Source organism: Xiphophorus hellerii, chromosome 20 (genome assembly GCF_003331165.1).
Source record: "Xiphophorus hellerii strain 12219 chromosome 20, Xiphophorus_hellerii-4.1, whole genome shotgun sequence".
Classification (NCBI taxonomy): domain Eukaryota; kingdom Metazoa; phylum Chordata; class Actinopteri; order Cyprinodontiformes; family Poeciliidae; genus Xiphophorus; species Xiphophorus hellerii.
Genome location: NC_045691.1, coordinates 12,245,532 through 12,267,613, shown reverse-complemented (window position 1 = coordinate 12,267,613; position 22,082 = coordinate 12,245,532). Strand labels below are relative to the sequence as shown.

At 38.8% G+C, this 22,082-nt stretch overlaps 1 protein-coding gene and 1 long non-coding RNA gene across 2 annotated transcripts in view; one reads left to right on the top strand and one right to left on the bottom strand.

Annotated features, from left to right (window-relative positions):
- Positions 1–22,023, top strand: part of LOC116710831 (protein phosphatase 1 regulatory subunit 1A) — a 28,298-nt gene extending 6,275 nt beyond the window's left edge. Inside the window, exons 2-7 of the mRNA XM_032550081.1 lie at positions 7,939–7,999; positions 12,846–12,883; positions 13,048–13,111; positions 16,836–17,018; positions 17,857–17,979; positions 19,126–22,023. Coding sequence (XP_032405972.1) covers positions 7,939–7,999; positions 12,846–12,883; positions 13,048–13,111; positions 16,836–17,018; positions 17,857–17,979; positions 19,126–19,205 — 549 coding nt within the window. The 3' untranslated portion in view covers positions 19,206–22,023. The remainder of the gene's footprint in view (positions 1–7,938; positions 8,000–12,845; positions 12,884–13,047; positions 13,112–16,835; positions 17,019–17,856; positions 17,980–19,125) is intronic.
- Positions 11,911–16,975, bottom strand: LOC116710832 (uncharacterized). Its single transcript, XR_004337133.1, has 2 exons — positions 16,862–16,975; positions 11,911–12,747 (listed from the first exon to the last, which is right to left on the bottom strand). It is a non-coding gene; the product is annotated as an uncharacterized LOC116710832 (long non-coding RNA).
- Positions 22,024–22,082: the final 59 nt, after the last annotated feature.

The following is a 22,082-nucleotide window of genomic DNA, read 5'->3' as shown; positions in this document are numbered from 1 at the left end:
CAACAAGTAGTTAAACATTGTATTGGCAACTACATTCTCCCAACTTTCTAAGGACATAAAAATGTAGACACAACTTCCAGAGGCTTCCCATTATTGCCAATAATTGGGCCAAGGATTTGGGAGGCTTCTTAGTTAGAGGAGACAGCTATGAGCCTTCTGCTCACTTTTTGTCTCAATTACTTGGTGGTAATTTCTCTTGTTCTAGCTGAGCTGAGTGTAGTGCAATTATTAAAGGCAATGTGTTCCTACATCCTCATACAGATAAAAGCTTTTCTGTTTCACACAGAAACACTTGTCAGACTAACTATGTTATATAGTTATTGAAATCTCCTTGTGGACCTGATTTCTTTAGCTTTTGTGATTTCATGTATTTATATATGCTCATGTTTGTATAGAATATTTCATTTTATTTTTGTTCTTTGCCACTAATCATGCTAGTTTCTCACAGATGTCTCTTCTTTGGGTAAATTGCCTGCTTGTCTCTGATTGGCTAAGATGCCCTTTAACCTCTTTAAAGACACATCGTTTGTCTGAGATCTGTAACAAGCTGACGACAGCACTTGGCTGAGTTGAATCCTATTTTTTTCCCCCTCATAAAATCTTAAGCATATTCTCCAGTGCTTGCTATCCCTATTTCTTGTGTGTCTTTCAAAGGGGCTGATGATTCATTGGGATCTGTTTGACTCCATGAGGAAGGCTTATGTCAAAACTACTGAAATTTTCTTCGTATTTTAGACCGTGTCAGCAAAGTTTTTTTTTAAAGAGAAAAGTGCCCATAAGGAATAGATATTTAAAAACTGCAGTATTGCAGGTTGTTTTAAGTTGACAAAATGCTAAGAAATTCAGAGGTGACCAGAAATGACAATAAACATGCTTGTTTTCAGAATGTGTATGAATATTTGGTTATTGACATTGGACATTGAGAGTAAAACTGAAATTGCCTATAAGAATCCAGAAGGTCTTTGTTATTAGCTACAAAACAGTCTACTACTCCTTCACACATATGGTTCAGTTTAATTTTTTCAGTTGAGCTCCAATTTAAGTAAAGTGATCGCAGCCAGGGGCGGTCCTAGTCTGTGTGGCATTCAGGACGAACAACGCCCCCATAATTAGGATGGGTGTAAGAGGGGAATATGCTGCCCCTTGGCGGTTTCCCATGTCACCCATATCAGAACTCACCACTGATCACAGCTTACTTGTTATACTACTTTGACTTAATAATAACCTCTTGCCATTTCACAACTTGAAATGGCAAGTTTTAGTTTAAAATCTTTAGATTTCCTTGCTAAAGTAGCTGAAACATGCTATGAAAGTAGATTTAGAGCTACAATATGGTTCAGGGCTTTCTGATTTTCTGAACATATTTGGAAGTCAAACATGTTTTTGTTGCTTTTATCACAGTTACCAAAAGGTTCAGACATCAATTGGGGTCTTTCTACGTTAAGTATGCATGCTGTGCCTCTGTATGCTTGAGTTTTCTTCGTAACACCCTTTTCATTCCACTCCAAGTCCCTAAAACATTTACTTGCCAGGTTAATAGAGGTCACAGAGATCTCAAAATGGCATTATGTTCATGGAGTGCTTCACTGAGTGATAATTATGAATTATAGGAATGGCTGAAAAATAGGAAAATGAACTGAAATGGCTGATGTGCATTTAACTGTATAAAATTCCCTGATTATCTCTTTACAAAGTTCTGAAAAAATAGAAGGTGAAAGCTACTTATTCAGTCCAGAATCAGAAGCCTGAATTTAATTAAGAACTTTGTCAGTACTAAACAAAAAGAAGTCATTATTGAAATTTGCAGATGAACTGTGGTTTCCTGTATAACCAGGTAGATTTTACTGCCTTCATGCTCTGTAAATTTTTCCAAAATATCACCCATCCATCCATCCATCCATCCATCCATCCATCCATCCATCCATCCATCCATCCATCCATCCATCCATCCATCCATCCATCCATCCATCCATCCATCCATCCATCCATTTTCTAACAACCTTGTCCCTAGTGGGGTCGGGAGGGGTGCTGGTGCCAATCCCTAGCTAATGAGACGGGGTCACCCTGTCTCATTAGGGACAGGGACCCTGGACAGGTCGCCAGTCTGTGACAGGGCAACACAGAGACAGACAGGACAAACAACCATGAACACACACACTCACACCTAGGGAGAATTTAGAGAGACCAATTAACCTGACAGTCATGTTTTTGAACTGTGGGAGGAAGCCGGAGTACCCGGAGAGAACCCAAGCATGTACAAGAAGAACATGCAAACTCTGTGCAGAAAGACCCCGGGCCGGGATTCGAACCCAGGATCTTCTTGCTGCAAGGCAACGGTGCTTCCAAAATATCAGTACATTTAATTTCTGTTCTGCTTTTAAAGTGTCTAGTGCTAAATTTTGTTATATTACCAATGTTTTGTGCTAAAATAAAATTGTTACACTTAATACCCAGCAGATAGTGGTAGAAGGGAACTCTTGTACTATCAAATGAAGTACAAGAGTTCCTGTACAGAAAAATGACATGGTTCCGGTTGTTGGGTGTCCACAGGGTGTGCATGTGTGAGTGAACATGAGGATTATTATGTGGAAATAGAAAATGGAAGGTGATGTATGTTCGCCCTCATTAAATCTATTGTACACTGACCTTTTCTAAAGTCATCACTAATGCTGAAAAATGTTTTAATCTGAACTGGACTTTATGTTTTCACCCCACTTTAAATCTAATTAATGAAGTTTCATTAATTAAACAATCTTATTATCAATCTGATATTAATTAGTTTTGTTTCCCATTGATTGATTATAGTAGATCTTTGTTATGCAAATCTATTATTTCTAGTGCTTTGTTGGCTTTGACAACATTTTTCTTTAATGCCAATTTATCCAAACAAGGATTTGAACTGGGTTGAATTGAAGTTGTATTTCTTTTTTTTATTTCTATTTTTACATATGTCCAGAGTGACTCAGAGCTTTAAAAAGATATAAACTGTGCTTCTTACTACAACATAAAAGACTAAGGAAAACTTTAACATAAAGCTATAAGCCGCAGTTCAGGCTTTCATTTAACAAAACCAAACGTGAGAGTGCAACCCTAGCAGACCTGAAAAATAAGCACTGGCCTTATGTCGTGTTTTATTGCTTATTTTGCTCATCATATCATACTCTCATTACATATATTTATCTTTTGAATCAAAATTATTAGTAGTTGTATAGCTTTTTCATTTACTTGAATGTGATTTTTTTTCTCTTGTTATTGATGTGGAAACATAATCTTACTAAATCACAATATACAGATATAAGTGCTTTTTAGAAAAACTACATATAGTTAGAAGTATATTGTTTCTTAATGGGAGAGTGACTCATGAAGTTAGAAAGCCATCTACTGCATGCAATTCAGCAATGAGACTTTGTACTTTAATGTTCTCTACAATGACTTTGTCTTTCTGTCTTTGCTCTTCACTGAGAACATTCAGAGCATTTAGGTCATCATTAGTCTTCAGTTAATGTGCAGACTTAAAAAGACTTAGAAAGACAGAGAAAAACTGAGAGGGTATTAGAGGAATGCAAAACCCCAGGTAGTGATGTGGATGTTTCTGGAGTAATTCATCTTAATCAAATCAAAGTCAGCCCACTGTTGGAGAGTCTGAAAGATTCATTATGGAGGAGCTCTTGTCTGAACAATGCCAGGATCACATGTCAAATGACAGAATGAAAGATGAGAAATTGTAATCTTCCTCCTGGACTGATATAATCTCTCTACTTTGCACGATTTCTGATCTTCTTTGGCTGCCTCAGTAACAAGCCTTGGGGAAGGTTACTTTCACCTTTTATTTATGCAGTTTATTTTTTTTATTCGGGAATAATATTTCATCATTAACCAAACCCCTCTGAGGAGGGATGAATCAAACACAAGCTCAAAAGAGCAACTTCCTGTTCAGACATTTTAAAATAGATTTATACTGAATCTACAAAGTTTACTAAGTTTGATGAACTCTTACAGAGAAGCTAGGAAGATCATTAATGTTTAAAGCCATACAATGTGAACAGTAGTTTTATTTTAATTAAACTCTCCTGGTTCCAATCAACCAAGATTTAAGGCAATTAAGAAATTGAGCATTCCAAATAAATCAAAGGCTATATCTGTAGCTGAACCAAAAACCACATAAAAAGCCAGATATTTATTTTATTTTAGTAGTTGTAAATGTAATGTATCTACAAGTTTGCTCTGATCTATGCACAGATGGGAATAAAAACTAAAAAAGCTAGTGAGTAAATTACTCTGTTTAGCAATGGAAATATTACACATACAAATTGAGTCTCAGTATGGTCATCACTGTAGTCATCAATCATACATATCTAAGTGATGAATTAATGTAGAGGACTGCCATTTATCTGATCTAGAACATAAAGCACTGTTTCCACAGCAGTATCCTTGAATCTAATTTGAATGCATCGCTTTGTAAAACCAAAAAGGAAAGACTTTTCATCTCTCCAAGGATTCTTTTGGGGGGATGACTTAGAGATCAGATAAGAAAACAGAATCATCTAGTTGTAAATAAATTAATCTAGAGAGTTTTAGTTATCCTATGAAAATAAAAAGCATTTTGATTTATTTCCCAAGATTTGTTCTTCAGGTATTTTTTTCAGCTTGAGGACAAAGAAAAATAAAAAGAGTAATTAAGACACTCTAATGTCTATTTTTGCACATGAAAAATTACAAAGCAGAGCCATGAACATAGTAGTGGAGTCACAACCCTGCCATTTTTGGCTTGACCTATATTTTACAGCTACGGGTTTTCCTGCCCACCAGTTACTTTCAAAGAATGCTGCTGTCCGTTGTTTCGAGATGTGACAGGCGTTCATTATTAACAGACTGTGGGTTGAAAGGCAGGCATGGTGGCTTGAAGGGCAAGTCCGTTCAGTAAGTGCTGCTTTTTGTGCGAGTGGAGGATCAGGGAGTTTCTCTGCTGCAGGGTGAGAAGAATAACAATGACTCTGGTTGTAATCAGTGCTACACAGCCATGGTTGTCCTTTAAAGTAGGCCAGTGGGTTGGCTTTTTGGAATGGATAAAGACACAAACTACTAAAACTACTAAAAGTATTGTGTAAATTACACAACATTTACAGTCCAAGTGTATAAGTACACTCATCAATGACATGGATGCAGTAGGACAGATTGATGCTACTTTTAAATCTCAGTAATGAATTCTCATTAATTAAACAATCTTATTATCAATCTGATATTAACTTTTTATGTTTCCCATTGAATGATTAGTTGCTTAGATATTTAAAAGGACCCAGGGTTAATCCATTTTTTAGCACTGTAATTAATTTCTGTCATAGAGATAATCACATAACCCAAGATCATAGAAAAAGAAAAAAACAGAAGAAGCTACTGGTTTAATCAAAGTGTAAATTTATTTGTAGTCAATATAATTTATGATTATAGAACTTTTCTGATGAGAAACATGGGCAATGGACTAAAGTAAGAAAAACAGAGGAATCCAAAAAAAAAAATACTTAGTTTAAACAGCTTTGGCTGGAATAATTAACGGACCTTCATCTTATCAGTCAATCGATTCAAGCTCTAAGAGCTGTAAGACCTTCATAGACATTTACTTGATCCTGTGTGTAAAGGCTTCTTGTCTCTTCTGATTACTTGTTGGTTTTTGTTTTAAAGCTACAAGCATATATTGTTGATTCTTTGTGCAGATTGACCAGCTATTAATACTTTATTCTGTCATCAGCGTATGAGTGGAGGGTGGACCAAAGTGCAAGATGGATTCTGGACGAATATGAGGAAAAATATTTTTAACAAAAAGTCCAAAAATAAAACAAACTCACAAAAATCATGGAGAACACAGGGAGCCAGAGCAGAGCAAAAACACAGGAACCAGGTAAAAAGACAGTAGGGTAAAAACAGAGAAATAAGATCCAGCTAGGACTGAAAGCAGGAGAGGTGAATAAATGGAGAAGACTGGGACTGATTAGATAATGGTAACTCTAAAGAAAAAATAATGACATCACAGTAATACAACAGTGTAAACATGTTTTAAGCCAGCAACATTTTGGGTAATTGGAACCAGAATTACTTTTAGCAAGCATAGCATAGTATATTTAATGACACCAGAAACAAGCTTTTGTACCTGAGGTTTTATCAGACTTTCCACGCATCTTGACTGGGAGCAGTAATACATAACCGAGTCACACTGGCTCAAACCAAAGGCTGCAATCATCACAGTTAATAACTGACATCTGTTTTAAAATGAGAAGCTAGCAATTCTCTCAGAAATTACATGCAGTTGTGCCCAGGAGCTGCACACCTCCGCCTGGCTGCTATAGAAAAGAAAATACATTCATTATCATCACATATTCACACCCTTCTTGTTGGGCAGGGTTGTGTTTTAAAGATGATGATCGCCCCTCATATCTGAATCACAACACTTTGAATGTACTATAGAAAGACAGAACTCACTCTGCTTTTTTGTGTCAAGGGACTTTTTTTTAATCTGTAGTCACATTTGTACCTGAAGTCAAAGCGTGAAGCTTATCAGTTCAGGTCTACAACCTTGTGAAGCTCCAAAATCTAATATCAGTAGCACATGTAAGAGAGAAAATATAAAATAAATATTAACTCGTGTTTGAAGAGAGACAGAGAGAGTAAAAGGTTCAAGTAGGAGTAAAGATTAATAAAACTGAAAGCAACAATGTCTGGTTACCACTATTAAGTACATTTAGGTATAGTTCAGAGTGATTTTACTTGGTGGAAAAAAGTAAACCTTATTGACTTCTGGTTAAGATGTATATTTTTGAGCATAATTTTAAAGTCCCTTTTTGATAATAAAAACTGATCATGTTTTTATGCTGCTTTGTTTTGGATGAGCTCTTGCTAAGTGCACAAGCAGGCTTCCAGAATGAAGACCAGACTCGACACCCAGCATTACTCAGCAGCCTCGTCAGCTGCAGTACAATTGTTTACGCTTGTGTAAATCAAGAGGAGGAGATGTGACGGTGCTAAAATAATTAACGCTATTTAAGCTAACCTTATTGTGGGGCTTTACATTAATTGAGCAATAAAATTAAAAGCAATCTCCTGTTGCTGGATTTGTCTGAGGAATAAAAAATAAATTACATTTTCCACTCAAGAGCGTTTGAGAGAAAGTACTATTAAGCAGTTCAGAAAGGTTTTCGTTTTTATTATTTAATTTTCTAAATATGTATTGATGCACATGATGAATCTTGCTCTCAAGAGGCTTTATTTTGTTTGTTCTTGCAATTTTATTTCCATTAAGCCCCTTCTTATTTTTCTCCCATATACTCATAGTTCTAACAAGGTCTTTCTTTTATGAATGCTCTTTTTTTTTTCAGAGCACAAAAATAATGCACACTAAAGTCCTGCACCACCTCAGAGCCGTGATCTTTAAACATTATTGCTCAGTTATTTTCCTCTCTAAGTGAATGTTCACTAGTGAAAATCTTTCTTTAGTCACTGCGTGTTGCTGCTTCTGATCCCAGAAATAAGCAGGAGGTGAATAACTATCTGATCTCATTGCTCAGTGCTGCAGGATACAGCCTTGCCCTGATCCAAATCAGCCATCTTCAAAGTCTACAGAATCCCAGTTCTTCTGGACCTCCAGTCGTCTGAAAGCAGCAGGATCCTGGATGCTGGGCTGACCTTATTAACTGCTCATACTGGGAAAGGGCTGCAGCCATGCTGATGAAATCTATTCAAATAACTTGTTAAATACAAAGCACTGCTATTCTTACCATAGTTTTATTATTGATTGTATGTCAAACTGAACACCTTCTGAAAACGAAGGTCTCAAGAATATTGACAGAAAATGGAGAGATTTGTGTGAACATTCATACACCTGTCTGTTACTAAAATTGTGTCAATAATAATTAAATCAATTCCTGAACAAAACACTATATTTTTCAGATCAGAAGACGCAGACCCACACCTGCAACTCTGGTGGCATCCAGTGATCAGTCCTCACCAGGTAGGAGACTCAACACATGAAAATAACATGCTACAAAGAGACATTTTTTTCTATTTTTAGTTGTTTCACACACACACACACATATTCTTCAAGCTAAAATTTTATACACAAATCAGGAAAAAATATTTCTGTTTTTCAGCTTTACTGCTGTTATTCTGCATCTCATTCATTGTAACCACAAAATGAATCTTCCTGCTGCATTACAGCAACAAAAAACAGCTAAGAGTCCTCTCATGGGATCTTGACGATCAAACATAACAGCGAACCTCTGAGGACTTTTCTTGCTGTATGAGTCATCCTCCCTGCTTTGCTCGCTGCCTCTGATGATTTGGGAATATATTTGTGTGTAACGTGACCCACCACAGAATTAAAAGATGAACGCAGAGAGAATAATTTTCTCCTGCTGGTATTCTTTGGTCTGATTGAGGTATGAAGTGATGAGTCATGATAAACAGAAGACTATTAGTATGCTCTCATTCTTTATCTCACAATTTGATATTTTCCCCACAGAAAGTCCAGCAAGGCAAATATGATTATTGATACATATTTGTAGTTCTTTTAAAATTGTTTCCTTGTGTATAAAAATGCATTTTTCATTTTAAACCATAAAAGCCGTTTTAACAAAAGCCAAAGACCATTTGAAATCAGTTAGCTGAATAAGTTATAACAAACTAAGGAAGCTGAGCTGAATATCTGCAGAGAATGATTAACTACATGCAGATGAGGTTGGAACATTTTAGTTTTTTTTCATGAATCTCACCCTGGGCAATCTTCTCCCTAAGAGTAGGACAAAAAAAAAAAAAGTGTTTTCGGTGCTTGACTTAATCCCAGGTTGCAAAAATACCACACAACATTTCAATTAGGTTTTAATGTAATCCTATTCTGTGTCGAATATCTTAGCTTGGATCTGAGTTGCTTTAAATATTTTAGGTTTTCAACTAGAGATAAGCAAAATGCAACCCAGATTATTAAAAAAGGTGTCCCTGTGAACAAGCACTTTGTTTTACTGCAGAACCGAAAGCTTCACATAAGATGCCAAACACGGTTTCATTACCCAGCCTTGATGTGCAGCAGCCATAGTTTCTATGCCTCACCTGATGGGATGTCACTCTGGGACTTGATATATTGTCGACATTAGTGGGTATGATGATTAACAATCAGGAACAAGCCAAAACGGGATCAGCAAATAAACAGCAAAACTAATATAATGCAACTAAAGGTAGCCGTGAACAAATTATCTTAGATGAAAATTCTATTGTTTCTGTAGACATTGATCATTATTCACAGCTTTTAATGCTATTTAAATTAGTTTAAATTTATTTTTAAATAGTTAGGTAAAAACCCTCACAGTTGTTTAAAGTATTAAATCTTTCTCATATTCATCTTGAGGGATCAATAATCACTCCTAATTGCCACAAGCGGCTAAAGAAGTTTCATTGTTGAAGTGCAGCTATGTGGCTTGTTTCTTGCTTAGCTCTCATTACACCTCCCACAAATGTCAAAGCGAAATTAAAAACTGAACTAATGAGCTGGACTAAGTCAAGCAGATGTAAAGACACACTGAATCAGATGCAGACACACAATATCACAGCAGTCGTGATCAGCTTTGTGTGCTTTTGTGTGTGAGAGTAAAAGCTTGTGGGAGGGGGATGGGGCTGAACAGATATGATGATCAGAAAGAAGAGCTGCACTGGTGCAGTAATGGTGTGCTCCACATCAGATAAATCCCTGCATTATTAAATGTGCTGCATATTGCTCTTCTCTACGCACTGTGATCCCCAAAAGCATATCAGAGGAGCAGAGACAACTTAGTGTGTAAAATAATGAAGAAGGTCATTAGGAGACGGAGGGAGACTTTGGTTTTCTTCAAGGCTGACGCTACAAACTGGGGGATTTCTTGTGTTCACTGATTCTTGAAGTAATTTGATCAAGTGGAAGAAGTGCTGGCTTGGTTCTCACTTGAAGATTTATTAGTGAAATCTAAATTACTTCTATTGTTCATGCTTGTGAGACAGAATTAGAAATATGCACAGCCATCATTCCTCCTAATTTAGAAAGTGTTAAATATTATTAGCTATCTCATGAAATTTTATCAATATTGGAGTTGCCTGTCATATTGCATTGCTTTATATGCAATTTATAAAACCTAAGCATTTTCCACAGTGCCAGTGACTGCAAGATCTTCCTCAGTCTTTGCAAAATAAAATTGATTGGACATTCTACAAGTGTTAGGATTAGACTGGAAACAAATTTTCAGTTATCAGTCAAATTTTCTTTGCCACAGATTCACACTTGTCCAAATTGCAAATGTTATTTGTGTAACCTAAGGAATGGTAAACTCTCTATTTTGCTAGTTAGGTGAAGACTGAATCACAAGACGAAGAAAAAGTGTGAGAATTTGACTTGTCAGCAGTTTTAAAATCTTTTAATAGTGGTTTGTGTGTTTTCTATCAAAATTAAAAACATTAACACATGTATTGCTACAGTATATATGTTTATTATTCAATTATTAGCATTAATGAGAGAGAGAACACTCAGATATAAGATTTTGTGTCCTGTTTAGGATTTGTTGGAATAAATACAATAAATAAAATGTCTTGTGCGTCAGTCCACAACCTTCCCACCGTTTTCTTCTAGTTTTGGCTGATTTGTATATGAAAGAAAGCATGCAGACATGAGGTACATCATGTTTCTATTTTCTTCATAACCTTATTGCTATCATTAATTCTGTTGTGAGCTTATATCTGCTTCAGAAGTACATTTGGTGGTTCTTTTGTTGAAAGACAAAGAGAAAAAGCAAAGGAGGCTTGATGCAGCTTCAGCATGAAAAGAAAGAAGCCACTTCTGTTTAAATGTGCAAAAATAGACAAAACAGGCTCTTCCTTTCATACTCTAAAGGAGAAGCAGGATTACACATGAGACACTTATTTTTATTTAGTCTTTCAAATATATCAATAATTCACTGCAGCATGAATTTCCAATCATTTGTCAGACAATGCAATTGGTTGTCAGTATTTACTCAAATTCTCCTGAGCAACTTTGAACTGAAAGTGGTTTATAGTTTAAACACATTAGAGATGAGGACGACTGGCTGCGAGTCAGAGGAGTGTCTCTGTTTTCATCTTGTTTTATTTCAGTCGGCCAGCTGGGAGTTGTAGTGATAGACTCATCACTACCAGAAAAGCTTTTTTACTGGCTTTTTTCCTCATTCTGCAGCACAGATGGGCCGCACACAGAGATGAAACAATCTGATAATCAACCATTTTACTGCCAAACTTTATTTTTCTTGACCCAAATTGTTTTCAATTTTTGTTATAAATCAAACTACAGCTTCTTGTTGCTTTCAGGATTTCATTTAATCCATTTTAGCAATTGAACCATGACGACTTTGTTCCAGTGTAAATGCATCTGCATCTGATTATAATTTCTTAATTGCCCAGCTCCCACTATGTTGTCTATTTCCATGTTTTGATGATGAAGGCGGCTCGTCTTCTTCCACAATAATGTCTCATTTGGCTCTCTGCAGGTGTCTGATTACTTGAAATACTTGAAAACAACTGAAAAAAGGGAACTGGATTTACATTTTTCCAAAATATGAGATTCAAATGAGATTCCAAGCAAGGTTGACCCATTTTACACTTTATAAACCAATTGTCATAAGGACCTGAAACAAGAGCAAACTCATTATTAAACAGAATGTAGAGAATTTTAAATGAAGGGATAAGAGTAAATGTTTCTTTTTTGTCCTTTATGTTGCTTGGTTGTTGTTTAAAGAGCCATATTCATGTTGCTTTTCTAAAGCTTTATGCAAAAGTATGAATTAAACTGAGAGAAAATTAAACTTTTCCAAAAAATTAAAAACACGACTGAATTGGGTGTATTTTTGTAAAGAAAGAAAAATGCATAACAAATATAATTAAAATAACATTTAATAGCATTTCTGAAGGTCTTTATTCACTTCTGGATTAGAGTTTGGTGCATAAAGAAAATGAAAGAAATGAGGGAATTAAAATAAAAGCACTATCTTTTGAACAGAGCATACGTTTAAGTAGGAATATTATATGCAAGTTGGCACGCAAGCACACTCACAGACACACACACACACACCCGCATACACACACAGACGAACATCATTTGCAGTGCCGAGGGATGCGTAGGTTGCCAAGCAACTAGGTGGTGTCCTAGAAAAAAGTTTCAAGGCTGTAAAACATAGATTTTGATGTAAGTTAAAGATGCTCACTGTTGATCAGAGGTTTTACTGTACCAGAGTCAGCTGTTTCATTTAACATGTTTTACCGCGTCAGCTCTAAGGCTATCATGTCCTACATAATACATCTTCCTAGCTTCTCTTTACTCAGAAATGCCTCTGTGAGTTTTACAGTTTAAATGCTGTTGAACGTTTCTTTGGACATTAAGAAAAACTGTTAACAGCAAAACAGTTCTGCAGTCAGGAAATAGATTTGGTTCTTAGGCCGGCACCAGCCTAAGAACCAAAGCTCACTCAGTGTGAAAATGTCACACTGAGTGAGCTAGATGTCATAAAATTTGAGTAGCAGCTCGCGTCACAGGTTGCCACAGAAATTAAAAAAAAAATCAGTCTAAAGAAGGTCAGGGATGTAATTGACGTGTAGTGGCGTTGCAAGGCTCAGTGCTGGGTAAAAATCAAGTCCTTGTATCAGATAAAGTGTGATGTGGGCAGAGGTCATCTTCTCCTCTCTGCTCTCTTTGGATGCACAGCAGTGCTCCATCTACAAACACAAAATCTGAAACAGTTTTTTTGTTGCAGTTATGTTTTTTTTTCCTATTTCTGTATCCAGAACTAAAGTGATTGTTTGTTTTGTGACAGAAATAGATGAAGATCGGCTTCCAAACCAGTTGTATAAGGTAATTCAATCAAGCTCTCTAAAACACAGATTCACTTAAATGTGATTATTAAAAATAAAAAAAATAAAAAATCCCTAGACCGTTATTTTCATTAAATTGAGTTTCAGCTCTATTCCATCTTTGTGCTTTCTGCTTAGCTGATATGTAATGTTGATATTTTCCAGGCTGCTCTGTTGAATTCTCCCCGACAACGAAGAAAAGGACAAAAGGGAACACCAACAATGAAAGGTACACTGTTTTATCAACCTTATTATCTCTGTCGCATGTGTGTGTGACGGTGACAATGTGTTAAAAACAGTACTTTGTTTTTAGCTCCCATTGTAGAGCAGCTTCTGTAAAACATCAATCTCTTTTAAGTTTTCACATTTAATTTTATTTCTGAACATGCTAACCTGTTGCTAAGGCAACAAGGGAGTTGATAAAGTAACCTGCCTAAAGTTTTGAAAAAGAGAAATACAAAATGTATTTAGAGTAACCTGAAATTTTTGTATTGGCCTCAACTTTGACTTGTTGACCAAGAATCTCTTTTCACCTGTAACTGTTTTGCTGATGTAGAACACATTTAAATAGTAATTCAAAGATGGAAGGATGGAAATTATATTTGGTTGAGTTCAAGGAAGCTTTTGAGTAGTAGGACACACCTTAATTCCCTTTATTATGGTAAAAATAAACTTTATATTTGGAGATTAAAGAGGAGGAAGGGGTTTCTGTGTAAAATCTGTGGAAGAAGTTTTTATCCGAAGCTGTAAGATTGAAATGGAAAAATATATTCAATTCTGCTAAACAGTAAACTTTTCTTTGCAGTGAAAGAGACATAAGAAAAGTAATGTTCCCTTATGATGTAATGTAAAACACCTTTAGTTATCTTGTTGATGAAATGTGCTATGAAAATAAACTTGCCTTGTCTAATCCAGATGTGTTAGCAGATGAACTTTAAATAAATTCCTCTCCCAGAATTAGATTTTTGTTTTGAATATACATTATTATTATATTATCATTTTGTTTAATGAAAACATTAAGTAATATGACCAGAAGAAGGAACCATTGTTGCATCCCATTTCCACTTTTTAGGTTTAAACTACTTCCAGTCACTATTGTCAGCACAGTATAATCTGCATAGAGTTGGCTAGTTAATGAGGGAAGTAGCCGTACGCTGCCATCCGACGGCTCGGTTTCGCCATCCGCTTGGGGCTCCTGTTGGACTACTGGGTTCCTCGCTTTCCGCACCCGGGGTTGGTGGAGTTGCAGAGGGAGGCAGAGTGGGAGCGTATGGCGGCTCTAGCCGTCATGGCTGGCGAACCTCTGCCTCCCAAGCCGCACAGTCTCTCCGCCAGCCCGGATCCAGCTCCACCTCCGGGACCAGCACCCCCAACCGGTGCGGCCGGCGCACCCGGGGCCGTTTCAGCCGGCGTTCCAGCCGGCGCACCCGGGGCCGTTTCAGCCGGCGTTCCAGCCGGCGCACCGCAGGCCGAATCAGCCGGCGTTCCAGCCGGCGCACCGCAGGCCGAATCAGCCGGCGTTCCAGCCGGCGCACCCCAGGCCGAATCAGCCGGTGTTCCAGCCGGCGCACCCCAGGCCGCCCGGAGACAGCGACGTGAGCCGCCGGTGGACCCGGCCCCTCGTCGCCTTCCGGAGCTGTCACCTCCGCTGCCGGTTCCCAGGCTTCGCTGCGGCTCGCCCCCGCAGCCGGTTCCCAGGCTTCGCTGCGGCTCGCCCCCGCAGCCGGTTCCCAGGCTTCGCTGCGGCTCGCCCCCGCAGCCGGCCCCGAGGCTCCGCTCCGGCTCACCTCCAGCCGGCGCACCCGAGGCCGAATCAGCCGGCGTTCCAGCCGGCGCACCCGAGGCCGAATCAGCCGGCGTTCCAGCCGGCGCACCCGAGGCCGAATCAGCCGGCGTTCCAGCCGGCGCACCTTCCGAGACTCCCAGTGTTCCTTCCGAGACTCCCAGTGTTCCTTCCGAGACCCAGACTCCCAGCGTTCCTTCCGAGACTCCCTGCGTTCCGACTCTGACTCCCTGCGTTCCGACTCTGACTCCCTGCGTTCCGACTCTGACTCCCTGCGTTCCTCCAGAGACCCTGACCTCCAGCGTTCCTCCAGAGACCCTGACCTCCAGCGTTCCTCCAGAGACCCTGACCTCCAGCGTTCCACCCGAGACCGAGACTCCCTGCGTTCCACCCCAGACCGAGACTCCCTGCGTTCCACCCCAGACCGAGACTCCCTGCGTTCCACCCCAGACCGAGACTCCCTGCGTTCCACCCGAGACCGAGACTCCCTGCGTTCCACCCGAGACCGAGACTCCCAGTGTTCCACCCGAGACCCCCAGCGTTCCGACCGAGACCCCCTGTGCTCCACCAGAGACCCTGCCTCGGGGGGCTCGTCGTCGCCGTCTGTGGGCGGTCCCCGGGACTCATCGCCACCTCCTGCGCCGCGGACGGCCGCCGGACCGCCTCCGTGGTTCCCGCCTCCAGCGCCGCGGACGGCCGCCGGACCGCCTCCGTGGTTCCCGCCTCCAGCGCCGCGGACGGCCGCCGGACCGCCTCCGTGGTTCCCGCCTCCAGCGCCGCGGACGGCCGCCGGACCGCCTCCGTGGTTCCCTCCTCCGTGGTTCCCGCCTCCAGCGCCGCGGACGGCCGCCGGACCGCCTCCGTGGTTCCCGCCTCCAGCGCCGCGGACGGCCGCCGGACCGCCTCTGTGGTTCCCGCCTCCAGCGCCGCGGACGGCCGCCGGACCGCCTCTGTGGTTCCCGCCTCCAGCGCCGCGGTCGACCGCCGGACCACCTCCGTGGTTCCTGCCTCCTTTGCCTCCGCCCACCCTGTGGGTAGTTTTTTGTTTGTTTTGGACTCTTGGCCCTTCTTGTGTTTCCGCCCACGATGGTGGGTAGTTTTTTGTTTTTCTGGACTCTGGCCCCCCGTCCAGCGCCCCTCCGCCCACCCTTGTTGTGTTTTTGTTTTCTCTGGACTCTGGCCCCCCATCCGGCGCCCCTCCACCCACCCTTGTTGTGGTTTTTTTTTTTTGGGCGTCTGGTAGCCGCCCTTGAGGGGGGGGTACTGTCAGGATCTGTGTTTTCTGTGTTCATTTAGAGTTTTTTGTGTCCTTGAGTCTCTTCGTTGTCCTGTCCTCCCCTTGATTGTTCCCAGGTGTGTCTCGTTCGTGATTACCTCTTTATTTAACTCCATCCTTGTCTCGTGGGTCTCGTCATTGTTATAGTACTTCGTTTCGTCTGTGTTCAGTGTGGCTGTTACTGGACTATTTACAATTAAATTCATATCAATGTCACTTACCTGGGTCTCAGCGCTGCTCACAACCTCAACACCTTGACAGAAGTTCTTTCTATCTTTAGGGTTCAATTTCTAACTTAGTCTGTCAGTGTGGCTCTTCCTTCGCCGAGGACTCATTATCCGATTTTTAGACTGGATCTCCCCTCCAGGCTCTATGTTTTTGGTTATAAAGTTGGCCTATATTAGAACAGTTGTATTGGTTTTTGGAACTTTTATACAATGCTAACAGTGGAGAAAACGTATGCCAAGGAAAATGAGCAAGTCGATTTATTTTTACAACACATCAATAAAGAGGCTATTTTAAGTGCACAGTTCTGAGGGAGGCAGGATCATATGTAGTCAAAGTGACAGAATTTTTCATTAGATTGAAGAATAAACATTTGGAAACATATTTTTGAGTGTTTATGTCTTTTTATTTAACAATTTGTTAGAGGTAATTTCTGATGGTCAGAAAATTTTGGTGGTTTAGTTTGAGCATGTTAAATCAGTGTTAAGTTTTTTTTTTCCTCTTCTTAATCGTGCAGGTGGTTAATTTAATAGAAAACCTTTTAAGCTGCTAAATGTCTTTAGCTGAATTTCTTTGTCCTCCGACAAACTCTTCATCCTTAAACTTGTTTGGTCACCATCAACCATTCTTTTCGTCCCCTAATGTCTTTCTTGACCTCCCTCCTCACAGAGCTGCAGTTTCTTGTAGAACATCACCTGTACAGGCAGCAGCAGGGAGCTGGAGACGAGTGCTCCTCAGAGAGCTGTTTGTCTGACCGGCCCAGTCCCGACTCTGTTCCCACTGGTGAGGAGCTCCCACATGATGACGAAGCCACTGCAGAGGCCTTTGAAAAGCTGCGCTGCCAAATGGAAGGTAAGTTAGAAACCATAAAAAGTGATTTTACTGTTTGCTTTCAATGAGTGCATTAGTATAAATTGGTTATGTATGTAGTTCTTAAAATCTACATTATAAACAGTCATTGCGGGGTACTTTGACTGTACACTAAAATGTTAAGTCGTTATTTACTTATTGACACTGATTTCTTCTCTTCAAGCTATAACATTGCAAATGTTTTTGTTAAACCCACTACATGCAAAAACATCCCTTTTTTGCAGATGCTGACTGTCTGAGCTAAACTATTTAACTTTCTCTGACAGAAATAGCCTTGCCTGGCACAACTAATTCAATGTAATGGCAGGTAGAGCTAACAGCACACAGTAACAACACTTGTAATTGCCCTCGACTAAAGCATTCTGAGTGTACTGGGCTTATTTTTCTGAAGCAGTAGCACTGTGTAGTGGTTTAAATTTTATATCGGCCCACACTGTGACATACAACATGGAAAACCCTTTCAAGATTACAAGATGATTGTCCTTTATTTGAAACTTTCACCAGTGGAGGCTTAGATGAAGTTCTCAGTCTGGATGAAAGAAGCAAAGCGGAAGCTGGGGAAAGCTAATCAATGACCATTAACACCAGTTCTGTCGAGTATGGATTCACTCAAAGATCAGTGGTTTAAATTTGTTGCAAGGGGTAAATAACCTTCAACTGTAAATGTCAGGTGGCATTGACTGATGAAAGTTGGAGCAGCTCTGTTCATCACTTGAAAACTACTGCTGCAGGATGTCGTTTCATCTTTAGCATGCTGAGTTTTGTCTCTGACTGTAGTTTCTCTCTGGTCAACATTTATCTGCCTCTCTGCTCCCTGCAGAGTTCTCCAGAGAGAGCCTATTAGATGCTGGCGGTGAACTTGAGTGCCCCCTCTCCAAGGAGAAAAACGATTGTGTGGCCACCGTAGCAGATCCCTCGTCCCAGAAAGAAAATGCACTTACAGGTAAACAAAGATCAACCTCGCTAAGACGCAAATCTTTTCCTCCCACATCTGTTTCTGTTTCATGAAGGGACACTTTCACTGTCCATTTACCAAGTACACAGGGCTTATTTATGCAAGGTAAACAAGATTTGGTCAGTGTCAAGTAATCATGGCTTGTCAATAAACAACTGTGAAGTGGCCTTGACTTCATGTGTGAAATATCCAGGAAGACAGTCACTCAGCTGCTGGAGGCATGTAGCTGAATATCAAGGTTGAATGTAGATGCTAAACTCTAAAGTGTTTAAACCAAATCTAAAAAAATATTTGTCCTTGCCGCTGGTAAAAATCTTTTGTTTACTATTTTAAAATAATATGCCAGCTAATATGTTACTAGCTATTTTACAGGATCCTAAGCAGGGCTTAAACACTCTGCAGATTGAAATAATTGTTACCTTATGCAGCAGATGGCTTACGAAACCAATCTGGAAAACTATCACTGGAAAAAGACAAAGATTTTGTGTGACACTTGACTGGATGCAGGATTTGCAAATCAACATGTATTAATAGGCTCTTTACACAGTAAAATCTGCAAACATCTTCATGAAATAGCAAGGAAATAACGCTTCTGTCAACCCAACCAGAAAATAAGCGAACGCTAACTTCTGTTTTTTTTTGTTTTTTTTAAAATATATTCTTCATATTTTTGTTTTTCACACATTAAAATTCCCTGGGAAAATTGGAACTTTTCAGCTGCCTTTTGAATAAGGCAAGACCCTGAAGGCAATGTAAAAACAAAACAAGCTTGTTCACTTGTTATTAAAAAAAAGTACAAAACAAAACAAAAAAGACAATAAGGGCATACAAGACCTGTGATTTTACAATGAGTTAATGTTGAGCATGAATATTCTTCAGTGGGAAAATATTCTTATCAGTGAGACTCTTAACTGTATTCCAAATATATCTGATGTTATAGAATTGACAAAGAATGCAATAACTACATATACTTATACAAAAAATTAAATGAGGTAAGATACACTCTCAAAAGAATGATAATATATGTTACCAAATATTTATTCACTTTTCATGAAATTTCTCTAAAGAATATTGAATCGAAAGTGCGCCTCTGTTTCTCAACGCTTGGTATTTATTGTTTGTCTGCATTTTCAGACACAAAGGCAGGAGCATCCAGTGCAAATCAGCCATCAGGGAAGAAGACGAAGAAAGTCAGCCTCGAGACAAAGAAATAAAGACGTCTGTGCAGCCAAATGTTGTCCAGTCTGCCCAACACAGTGACAAAAGATTGTCCATGCAGATTGAGGAACATCAGGGCATCACTATACCTCTGCAGCCAGGCTTTAGTTACCACCTCAAGAATAAGACAAAATCTTTCTTTATCTATTTGTGAAAAATTAAACCACATTTTTAACAGTTTTTACTGTACTGCTCTGAAGCTAGCCAATTGTGTGTATAAGTCTGAGATTCATGCCTCAGTAACACATTCATAACCGTGCTTCATACATGATATTGCCTCTTATTGATCAAAACAAACAAACAAAAATAGCATAAGACTTTCTTTTAGAGATGTTTTAGTTTGTGTTATTAGTTTCCTATTTCACGTTGGATCGATAAAATGGATCAGCACATCATAAACAAATGGAGCTAATGATGTTTAAATTGTAATTAGAATAACTAGTCCCTAACTGAGTGAGCAGTGTGTTGAGTGAAATTCATATTATAATGTATATTTACATAACATGCATCACCTAAAACATATGAGCAATGCATAACTTGCTGAGCTATGATAACTGGTTAATTATTAATGAGTTCAAAAAGTGGCCAAAAATAAATAAATTGACTTTTAAAAATTCCTTTTTTTCCCCCATTTTTACAGTTATGTAATCACTTTTTTTTTTTCCAAACACACACCTATATAAGAAGTATCATCACAAAGCCAGTGTTTTTTTTTTTTTTTCCAACATTGTGTCAAGCATTTTTTTACTCATTACTGCAGCGATTGTTTGGCATGATTAATAATACTTAAGAAAGAAAAATTTACACCTTAGTAGAATTGATGAAAACATTTCCTGTGACCGGTATTAGCATTCAACCGTACTACTTAGTTTTTCCAGCAGCTACTTAGACTTTATTTTCCCATAATTAGCCTGTAGTTGCTTTAAACTAGGAAAGCTGGCATATTTTAAGATGAAAAAAATCAATTCTAACATTTCCCTAAACATTGCTACCACCTCACAGCATAACATACTAAAAATGTTTACTTACAGTACTGTATCAAAATCCTGATCAGGATTTTTTTTGTCCTAATATCAACCAACTTAATACGCTGATAATTAGAGCCAGTTCAATAGATGTAAATGTTTGTAAACTTAGTAAACTAACACACTACACTTAATCAGTTTGACACTCAATAACAAATCACAATTTTTTCTTCTTCTTATGATTCTTACCTTTTGTAATTTTGTCCAAATTGCAGTTTTAGCTGGACAGTCTGAAAACGCTGCTCTAATATGTAGGTTCATAAAACACTTCACATACACATACATCATCTTCATCATTTCCTTCTGAAGATGAATCTGACCATACAGAAACAGTTTTAATAAACTTAATGTTTACATTTTTGCTCCCTGCTGAAGTGCTGTTCATTCCATTTTGATTACTTATTGATTCATCATTTAATGTGGTTCTAGTAATTTCTGTGCACAACAAAAAAAGCTGTTCTACTCCAGAGAGTCACTACTTTGTTTTACTTGTCCTGCAATTTAATGTCAAATGTTTAAGCTGCGGTGTGTGTATAGCAGGCCTCCTGACACACACACAGTGACCCACTGCAGCAGCTTTCTCTCAACATCTTGGTAGATTCTCAAAAACTTGATTAGAACAACAAAATAAACTGCATAAATTATAATGTTTTCCAAGTTGTAGTGATTAATTAAAAATTGGCCATGCAAAAGACATCTGGTTGGTGTGGCAATAAATCAACATCATGAGGAGAGTTTTGGAGATTTTGTCCCAAAATCAAAATGGATACTTCTCTCAAATGATTTATTTCAAATTGAACACTTGAGTTTGTGCATGTATTTTTGTTTCTGTGGTGACTCTGTGAAGGGCTGGAAACTTGTTCAGAGTTTATCTCAGACCTGCCTAGTGACTGCTGTAATAAGCTCCAGCACACTCTTTAACAGACAGCAGTCAAGTGTGGAAAATTAATCATTTGAGTATTCTACTTTTCGAACAGTGTGACTTTTTAATGAGTATATTATTTCACTGCATAGACAGAGTTATATGTGAGTTACTGTATATGTTGCTCCTTCATACGGAAAGCTGTTCAAACACCAGGTTGTAAATGTGTGGTCCATTACATTGGGATAAATCTGCAGATTAATTTACATATTTTGGATTACCAAGGGGAAACTCATCTCCACTGAGCAAACTGCACCATCATTCTTAACATATGATTGCTTATTGTGAATCTGAACCCAGGCCATAATAAACATCTAAATGCATGGCACTGAATGTAAAGTGATGATATTCTTAGGTCTGAATTTGAGGCATTTACTATACATTGCTGTATTTTATACAACAATCTAAATATTTAAATATGGACACACATTGTAATTGCTGCGTTCTCTGTAAAATATTCTAGTTTTGTATGTGCTAAAGAAATTATGAAGCGATCACCACTTTTTGAATTGTTCTCATCACATTCTGAGGTATTTGTTTCACTGCAGTGGCATTATCATGTAGATTATGTGACAATAACCTTCCCCTCATATTTACCATGTCTGAAAGAAACAGAACATCTTTAGTTAACAGTTGCAGCACTCGCAATTTTCTCAACAACAAACAAAGACTGTAAAACATTCCTGTAAAAGCTTTGATTTCCCCTCCCCCTTTATTTATGAACCTTGTAATGTTTGTGTTTTGAATGGTAACAGTGTACTTTAAATTAATTATATTTGGAAGTTTTTGTTTCTGTTTTAATTGAATGGATAGCTGATTTGCGTGTGTAATCTACATTTGTTTGATACAATAAAATGTTTAAGTTGGTGATGGGTTATGTTTCTTTGACTCGTATCCAGGGACACTTTCTAAATTCTTGCAGGTTA